Source organism: Choloepus didactylus, chromosome 3, assembly GCF_015220235.1.
Source record: "Choloepus didactylus isolate mChoDid1 chromosome 3, mChoDid1.pri, whole genome shotgun sequence".
Classification (NCBI taxonomy): Eukaryota; Metazoa; Chordata; class Mammalia; order Pilosa; family Megalonychidae; genus Choloepus; species Choloepus didactylus.
In genome coordinates, this window is record NC_051309.1 from 78,140,012 (window position 1) to 78,150,251 (window position 10,240).

The following is a 10,240-nucleotide window of genomic DNA, read 5'->3' on the forward strand; positions in this document are numbered from 1 at the left end:
CTACTCAAACATAAATGACCTCTCCCTAGGGGGGTTATTTTCCCTAAGAGGAAGAAGGTGGTGCCAAGCTCTACTACCTGCCTTCCATTCAGAACCAGACCCCAGAGCCTGGGGGAAAACAGCCATGGGCCACACCTCCTTACACTAGTCTGGAGCTACAGGCTGAAAGGTGCCACCTGCTGGGCAGAAAAGCACAATGACTTGAGGCCTCACAGGGTGTACCAATCTTCTAAGACACACCCTGAGGGAGACGTGATACTATTGGCTCCTTCTGAGACCTGAGCCCGTTCTTGTATGGGTAAACCTGATTGGGGTAACCAAGGAAACTAGATGCCTAGAAAAGAGAAAACTACAACCTACACTAAGAAAAATGAAGTTATGGCCCAGTCAAAGGAACAAACATACACTTCAACTGAGATACAGGAATTTAAACAACTAATACTAAATCAATTCAAAAAGTTTAGGGAAGAGATGGCAAGAGAGACGAAGCATATAATGAAAACACTGGACGTATATAAGGTAGAAATCGAAAGCTCGAAAAAAAAAACTGGCAGAAACTATGGAAATGAAAGGTACAACACAAGAGATGAAAGACACAATGGAAACTTACAACAGCAGATCTCAAGAGGCAGAAGGAAACACTCAGAAACTGAAGAACAAGACACCTGAAAGCCTACACACAAAAGAACAGATAGAGGAAAAAACTGAAAAATATAAGCAATGTCTCCAGGAACTTAAGGACAAAATGAAACGCAGGAATGTACATGTCATGGATGTCCCAGAAGGAGAAGAGAAGGGAAAAGGGGCAGAAGCAATAATAGAGGAAATAATCAATGAAAATTTCCCATCTCTTATGAAAGACATAAAATTACAGATCCAAGAAGCACAGCGTACCCCAAAAAGAAGAGATCTGAATAAGCCTACGCCAAGACACTTAATAATCAGATTATCAAACGTCAAAGATAAAGACAGAATCCTGAAAGCAGCAAGAGAAAAGTGATCCATCACACACAAAGGAAGCTTGATAAGACTATGTACGGATTTCTCAATAGAAACCATGGAGGCAAGAAGGAAGTGGGTGATATATTTAAGATACTGAAAGAGAATAACCACCAACCAAGAATCCTATATCCAACAAAACTGTCCTTCAAATAAGAGGGAGAGCCTAAAATACTCTCTGACAAACAGACAATGACAGAGTTTGTGAAAAAGAAACCCGCTCTACAGGAAACACAAAAGGAAGCACTGCAGACAGAAAGGAAAAGACAGGAGTGAGAGATTTGGAAAACAATTTTGGGAGATAGTAGCACAGCAATGTAAGTACACTGAACAAAGATGACTATGAGCATGGTTGAAAGAGGAAGGTTAGGACCATGTGGGACATCAGAACGAAAGACGAAAGATAAAGACTGGGACTGTATAACTCAGTGAAACCTACGGTGCTCAATGATCACAATAAAAGGTACAAACATGTTTCTACATGAGTTAGAACAAATGAATGTCAACACTGCAAGGTGTAGGATAGGACTGGGGGGAAAATACAATCAATACAAACTAGAAACTATAATTAACAAACGTATTATGCTTCCTTTAATATAACAAAGGCAATATACCGAAGCTAAATGCATATGGGGGAGGAGGGGGCAAAGGAGAAGGGTATGGGACTCCTGGCATTGGTGGTGTTGTCTGACTCTTTATTCTACTTTAGTTTAATGCTATCTTTCCTTTTGTTGCTTTCTAGCTGTCATGTTTTGTTTTTTTTCTGTCTCTTTTTTTTTTCTTTTTCTTTGTCTATCTTCTTTGACTCTTCCTCCTCCTTTGTGGAAGAAATGGAGATATCCTTATACAGATAGTGGTGATAGTGCTGAATACATAAATATGTGACCATACAGGGAACCAACGATTGTTTACTTAGGAAGGAATGTATGGTGTGTGAACAAAACTGTCTTAAAAAAATGGGTTGATGAAGAAACCCTGAGGGCACTATATTAAGTGAAATAAGACAGACACATAAGGACAAATATTGCAGGGTCTCACTGATATGAACTAATTATAATATGTAAACTCACAAACATGAAATATAAGTTACCAGGATATAGAATGAGACTAAAGAATGGGGAGCGGTTGCTTCTTATGAGCAGAATGTTCAACTAGGGTGAACTTAAACATTTAGAAATAGACAGAGGTGATGGTAGCATGTTGTGAGAATAACTTAACAGTGCAGAATGGTGTGTGAAGGTGGTGGAAAGGGTAAGCTCGGAGTCACATATGTCAGCAGAAGGAAAGCTGGAGGTTAAAACATGGGAATGTATAAAATAGTGAATCTTGTGGTGGACAATATCCATAATTAACTGTACAAATATTAGAAATCCCTCTCATGAACTAGAATAAATGTATGACACTAAAGCTAGAAGTTAATAATAAAGGGGCATATAGGAAAAAAATATATACCTATTGCAAACTATATACTACAATTAGTAGTATTTTAACATTCTTTCATAAACAGTAACAAATGTACTATACCAAAACCATGAATCAATAATGGAAGGGAGGTGGTTAGGGGCATGGGAGGATTTGAGTTTCCTTTTTTTCTGTCTTTATTTCTTTTCTGGAGTAATGAAAATGATCTAAAAATTGAAAAAAAAAATTAATTGTGGTGATGGATACACAGCTGTATGATGGTACCATGGGCAATCGATTGTACACTTTGGATCTTTGGATAGCTGTATGGTATATGAACAATCTCAGTAAAAAAATTAAGAAAAATTTTAAAAAAAGATCATGTAATGTTTTACGATAGTTCTATAATGACAGAAAGCAACCCACATGCTTTCAATAGTTAGGGCTATATTAATTTGGAGTTTCATAGCATTCTTGGGGAAAGTAAAATTCACCATTTCCCTTTTCTATAATTAAAACTCCAACTTATAAATCACAACAAAATAACACCTATATTGTTCCACAATTCTACTTCCTCTCATGACTGCATAAAAATAGTTTCTAAAGATGAAAAAAATACTGAAGAGTTAAGCATCATAAATCAAGAAAATATTTTGCTTCTGGGTAGCAAATGGCAGGAGTTAACTATACAAGACTGGTGAGTACTAAAAGGGTATATCTACTCACTACCTTCAATTCCCTAAAACTTGTTTGTTTTTTTTATTCAAAAGGTGAAAGTAGTTTATTAGGCTTAGCAGTTTACCATGGATGTTAGTGCCCCCTATTGGTCCTAACAAAAACATAAGTGGTATCAGCAGGTACTACTTAAGTATGGAAAAATTATAAGGACTCTCATTACTTATTACATTCACATTTTTTGACCCACTAAATTATGTCTATAAAAACAAAGAATAAACAACTATCATAAATGTAGTTACTACGCTCCCTCAAGGACCTAAAACTGTTTTCCTGATCAACTGGGTCACATAACTTGAATGCCGGTAGAAGTTGGAATTTCTGAAAGTCAAAATGTGCTGCATTAGAACTAGGGAATAGCTACAACCAGAATGTTCTGTTACGTAAGATCTGAAGTCCCAAATATTCACGAAATATTTCTGCTTCAAAGATTTAACTTCATGAAAATGTAGCAAAGCTAAGGCTTATATGATGTGCAAAGTACTGTGTTATATGAAACATAGTACTAAGACAAAGTTTCTGTCTTCAGATTTGATAGTCCATGACTGATTAGCTGGAAACTGCTTTATCAATTAAGAGGTAAAATAAGAAGATGTGAGAGGAAAATTCATAGGGATAGTTATCAGAAAGATCAATCTTGGACCCCCTACTTTACTAACAGAGCTTCTTTTATGAAGCAATTTCCCACCTCCAAACAATCCAAATAAATGGCTGCCAGATTCCCCACGACCACTGTTACAAGGATGTTTCAAAAGAAGGGAAAGTGGAAGTGGTGGTCATAGACCTTGCTGAATATCTAATGTAAGCTGTGCATACAAACTATTGGAGGGGGAGGAGAGAAAGAAAGAAAAAAAAAACATTTATAAGCACCTTCTACAAAATCTTGTGTTTAATATGGGGGGGTATTCACAGCATCCCTAGACCCCAAGTTAATGCCTATTTCTAAAGAAAATATGTTTTTAATTTAATAAGGAAAGATAACCATGAAAAGTACAAATCTAGAGGGGCAGGGGAAACAACAGATTGCCTCTGAAGAGAGAAGGAGCCAAATATGAATGGGAATGGTGTTGAAGGGTACCTGTAGTTTCACTGTGGAATTTCATTTTGTTAACAGTTGTTATTCTAGATCATGGGAATAATAGGTATGTTTTATATATGTGTATGTGTGTGTGTGTGTGTGTGTATACTTTACTGTATTTATTTTTTTATGAGTTTTTCAGAACAAGAAAAGGGGAAAAAAAAAAAAGCTTGGGGGTAATCAACTTGTCTTAAACAGTTACCTTAACTGCCAAAAAAGTATCTTCCCTTATACCATCTGAATTTAACATTATCTGAAAAGGCCAACAAGAAAGACACGGCACTCAATATTATATAGCATAGTAGAGCATGTGAATGAATGAGTGAATAAATCAGTGAATGAGCTGGCTTTGAATCAGACACAGTTTAAGTCCTTGCTCTGCTTCTAATTAGCTGTGTCCCAGATGAAGTTACCCAACACCCTTCTAAGCCAGTATCTTTATCTGTAAAATATGTCCCCACCCAACACCCCAACATTTATATACCTCTGAAACTGACTCACCTTACTCATGATATACATTTCACTATTTAAATTCACTCTCACACCTCACGAAACCTATATTTAATCATTGGTGCATTTTACAATCAACATGTCTTAAAACACTTTTGCTCACCGTTGTATGCCCAGTACAGCATAATGTCCAGCACATTTAGTAGGAACTCAAACATTTACTGAATAAAGAAAAAAATATGGCAGTACCTATTTCATAGGGTTAAGGTGAGAATAAAAATACATGGAAACTATATTAACTTATTCTCATAACAATGCTATGAGGTAGGATCTACTATTATCATCATTTACATACAGGGAAACTGAGGCAGAGAGAGGTTAAGTATCTTACCCAAGAACACAAAGCTAAGTGAGTGATAGATCAAGGATTTGAACCCAACCCAGACTCCATGCCCTTAACCATTATCTTATACTTGACACACTGTAGGCACTGAATATCAAGTACTAGTTTTTATTATGTTTTTTAAATGTAAATATATCTAAGAGGCTTAAATCAGTTTATCAAGAATTCAACAACCAGCATCATTAGTTTAACTTGCTTTCCCCCTAATGCCAAGGTAAGATCACTATCACAAAGGGAAAGAATTAAGACATTAAAAGATGCTGAAATCCAAACTTCAAGTATTTGGCTCTGGATTCAAGAAAGGTGAAAGAAAGTCTATTCCTTCTCTACATTTCCTAAATGAATTCTGGATCCTCCCTAAGTACTAGTTATTCACTTAAAATGTTTTGTTTTTATCAAGTACTATGCTTAAGCAGGATAGGAGACAAAGATCATTACAGTTAAGACAGAATTACTGCTTCAAAGATCTTAGTATTCTCGTTTAACAAACAAATACTGCTTCAACAATTAAGAGAGAAAATTAGGGAACAGCCAAATTTCTCTGGGCTAACCTGGGATTCTAACAATTAAAACAGAGGAACTTAGAAGACATATTTCCATTAAACAAAAAGAAACAAACAAACAAACAAAAAACAGAAATGAGCTTGAGGAACACAGCCTAATTCTGAAATAAGTTTTCTTTCTCCCTGACTTGAGCTCCTGCTCGACCCTAATTCTTTTATGTCTGCAAACAGATTCTCTCTGGCCTTGCAAATCCTTTCAATATTGAATAAGTCAGGACTAATTTATTTACTGGCTCTCCTTGTCTAAAATTTCTTCACTAGGTTTGTCTCTTAAATTTAAAGCCTCTGGTTACCTACAAAAATAGATAGTATTCTGATCGATTCCTACTGTATTTACATTTTATGCATCCTTAACAAAAATTTACTTTTACATTCACCAGCAAATTTTAATAGCAAGCTTTTTTCCTTTGAATTCTGTTCTAGGAAACAATGACATTAAATTATATTTAAAAATGCATATACTAGAATGCAATTTCATTTCTGAAATGGAATATTAACTTCCAATTTCAACATCTTTCCTATTTTTGAGTAAGCAACTTAATTAATTTAGTCTACCAAATTTGAAAAAAAAGTGCATAATGGTTTTTATATTAAGAAATACACTTGTCTATTTTCACTCACCCACTGAAAGCTAAGAAATTATACATTTTCAATTTTAGATGTATTCCAAAATATCATTAAGAAAAATCCAATTCTCAATACCTACTCTAATGTTTAATAAAAATTATACTCTTGTTCTTCATCATTTAAAATAAAGCTCTTGTTTAAATCTTCTTTCCTTCCACTTTTCCTCTCTCAGCAGATACAGGGAACATCCAGATAGCATTTCTTCACAGCAAACACATATATTTTTGTTAAATTATCCTTCATTTTTTTAGGTTATTCCAAAACTATAACTTTTCATATTCCTTTTTAACCTTTTGATGATTTTTATTAGAAGGATAATCTCAAGGATCATGTTATCCAGTTTTTTTATTATAGTCTATAATAGAATACTTAGAAAAAAGGTTTACATACAATGCGTATTAGCCACAAAATTCCCTAGCTCTAGAAAGTCAAACTACTGAGATGCCAGTAAAATGTAATTAAAAGAAAAACATTACATAACTCACCCATTTAGCTTTTACTGTACAGTGACCATGAGGTGTCTTCATTTATTTTAGTCAAAATAAGGGACAAGTGCTGAAACAGACTATATTCCTTTCTGTCTGCTCATCCCTCATGATGTACCTGTACAGATTTTTTTTAATGGTTGTACTTTCTTACACTTATTTCTCCTGACTTATCTTCATAACAAATGAAAAACCCACTGTTGATGGCACTGTGCAGAAAACAGTATAAAGCACAATAAAAACAAAGAAACTTGTCCTCTAGTTGACAAAGTCAAGATATGGAAAACACCCACAAAATTAACACACCTGTAAACTTAAGTCCATTTACATGATTTAAGAAATTACTAAGTTTTATTAGGCCAAATTTCAGTGGACAAAACTACCTAGGTATCTAAAGTTTATAGAATATTCCAGTAACTAGAGCACTCAACTGTCATGACCTTATTCCAAACCATAGCTTTTGCCGGAGAATTTTAAATCATTTTTAAAAATCGGTATTTTGCTCATAGCCGCATGATTGTTACCTTGCAATTCACTGCTTATTTTTTGAAGGAAATAAATTATCATAAAAAGTATACTTGTCTGAGTCATCAGAAAACTTTGATTTCTACTTCTTTTATCACCCTCTGCAACCAGTTTCCTCTATGCTTCTATTTCCTCACTTTTAAAATAAAGGAGTTGAACTAGATTACCTCTACATTGTTTCTCATCTCTGAGAAGAATCACAAAATTGAATGACTATAATTACCAAAGTAAATTTTACTGGATAAGTCTCCTATCTTTCTCTTCATTATTTTGAATGCAGCCTTAGCAATACACTATCCTACAACCTCAAATTAGATCAATATGAATCTATCAACACATTTATCCTCAGAATTCAAAAGGTTAAATGCAGGGAGATACAGGTAATATACATACCTGTATCACTACATCTTAACTATTACATAACTTCTTCCAATCTGAGGTCGAAGAGAATCCAGTCTTCAACTAACAGACAAGACTCAAATCCTATAAAAGGCGTTTCTAGATGGAAGATCTATCAACTATTTGAACAGAAGCCAGGATCAAATAAATGCAATTTTCAGAAGAACAGCCTTGGACCAAGAAAAGACCTCTGTAGAAAGGAATAAATGGAAAGTGGTATTTCTGGATAATTCAGTTGCTCTCCCCTCTTGTAACTAAGTTTATAATGAGCCACGTGTTGTTTTCCTTCTGCTGCCTTAAGTTACTACTTTTTTCTCCAGATCAAGATTTTCTAACTTCTATTTCAGGTAGTGGACAAGAGAACTACAAGTGAGCCGGTAACTAGTAAGGCTCTTAGTTTGCTGTCAGTATGGTATGTTTTACTGAGCTTTGGGAATATATGGCTTTCTTTGAGGAATAATGTACTCCAACGGGGCCTGTCTGTATACCCAGGAAAAATTATAAACAATTATTATGAAACCAGATCACTAGGACAAACCAATAGGCCTTCGTATTCTAACTCACCACAACCAAGCCTGGCTCCAAAGCAGACACTTTAGCTGCCCCATATTATATGGAAAACAACGTGCCCTACCTTAATTATTCCTTAATAAGGAAGTATTAGAAGATGTACATGTATGTACGTGTAAGGATCAAATATATTTCTCATCTAATGAGTTTGTTATGAATGGATATAGACATAAGATCAGTTCATCCAAAATCCTTGAGAGATCGAGGATGTGAAGGTTTCTTCAGCAGCCACAATAGCTATGGAAAAAAAAAAACCTGCAGCATAACAGTATGGAAAACTACAGCTTCTCACGTGTCTCTCACATACAAATACTTAGCTCTGAGTCCATTACAACCTTACCTCCCCCAAATCTGCTCCCTGCCACCTCAGGACCGGGAGAAATTTATCAACCTCTGGTTGTTCCCCAAGAGACTCTTACCCTTCCCGCTTTGGTGCCGGCCCCGGTCCCGCCCCCGGAATATGGTGGCCCTACTGGCCAGAGGCAGACACCCCCCCCCCCCCCACCTCCCGGGTGTGCAAATAGGGAATCTACCAATTCCTTCCATTCTTAAACATGGGAACCAGCCCAGGACAACATGCTGCTCACCAACTCTGTTGTCCATCCACCCCCACGTGTCAACTACCCTCCCCCACGTTCCCACACCTCACGATTTAGGCCGGGGAAAGAAAGAGAGCAGTCGAGAGCCTGACCCCTGAGATGGATCAACCCACAGGAATGTGCACCACCGCAAATCCCCTCCCACCTTTAGCCCTACCCTTTACAGTCCCTTCCTCCCTCCTTCCTTTGAAATCAGGCCCTTGCCTCGGAAACCTCCTCTTCCTCGTCGTCGTCGTCCTCTTCTTCCTCGCTGTTGTTGCTGCTGGTGCCGCCGCCGCCGCCACCACCTCCTCCGCCGCCACCGCCGCCGCTGTTGTCGCTGTCGCTGCTGCTTTCGCTGCTGCTGGGGGGTCGGCAAGTCCGGTTACGCTTGGCCTTGTGGTGTTGCTGCTGTGGCGGCTTCTTCTTCAGGAGCAGATCGCAGACTCGCACCATCCCACGAGGAGAAGAAGCCGAATGAGCCCCGCCGCTGCCGCCAACGCTGCCGCCGACCTCCGCCGCCACCGCGGCGGGGGGGCCTGCCACAGCCGCCACCGCCGGGGGGCTCCCTTCTCCCTCAGTAGCCGCCGCCGCCGCCGCCGGAACCGTCGCCTTCTCCATCCCCAGGGAAAGAGGGAGGGCACGGACGGGGAGGGGCGTGGGGGCTACGCTCTACCGCTACTTCGGCCGCACCGGGCCGACACAGCTCTCCGGGCCGCCTCAGCCGCCACCGCCTCGGTCACCTCTACTGCTGCCGCCGCCGCCGCTCCGCCAGCTCTCACCTCGTCTCGCGATACTAAGGGCGGGGAGCCTGACGATGGGAGGGAGGGAACAGGAGGCAGCGTGAGGGAGCAAAGGCGGGAGGGGGGGTGGTGAGGGGTAGAGTGAGACCGAGTTTCGGGAGACCCAGAGAAAAGACTGAAAGAGACGAAGGAAGTGTGCTTAGCGCGGCTTCCGATGGGGGACACGGCGGGGACAAAGAGAGCCCGCGGTTAGTGCCGTAGCGCCCGCGAGCGCCTGGATTTCTTCTCTTTCCTCGCACTTCCCCCACACTCAACCCTTCAGCCCTCCCTTCTTCCTTCCTTGCTTGTGACTAGAACGCAGCCGCAGGCGGAAGTACTGGTGACGCCATCAGTCGTCGCCTGAGCGCTGGCGCGCGGGTGACCAAAAGACGAGAGTGAGATTTCGAGTGTGGGGACCGGGACCCGGGCGGACGGGGTCCCCGCGTGTGGGTAGTGCGGTCGTGTGTGGGACGGGCCGGGAGGGTGGAGCAACTGGCCCCGAGTTCGTGTGGGAAACCTGTGCGGAAGCGCGGTCCAGGCACTGTTAGCCGAAGACAGGGTCCGCCAGATACGGGAGGTGGGGCCTCTTTCTGGACTGTAATTTCTGGACATTTCGTTTTATTCCTGGACATTTTTTTTCTTTGA

At 39.6% G+C, this 10,240-nt stretch overlaps 1 protein-coding gene across 3 annotated transcripts in view; it reads right to left on the reverse strand.

The window, feature by feature from the left end:
• Positions 1-9,784, reverse strand: part of ANKRD17 (ankyrin repeat domain 17) — a 175,378-nt gene extending 165,594 nt beyond the window's left edge. The window contains exon 1 of one of the 3 annotated variants that reach the window (XM_037829953.1): positions 9,039-9,784. In XM_037829953.1, coding sequence (XP_037685881.1) covers positions 9,039-9,434 — 396 coding nt within the window. In that variant the 5' untranslated portion in view covers positions 9,435-9,784. The remainder of the gene's footprint in view (positions 1-9,038) is intronic. The other 2 variants (XM_037829952.1, XM_037829955.1) reach the window with 2 other exon arrangements.
• Between the last annotated feature and the right edge of the window lie 456 nt (positions 9,785-10,240).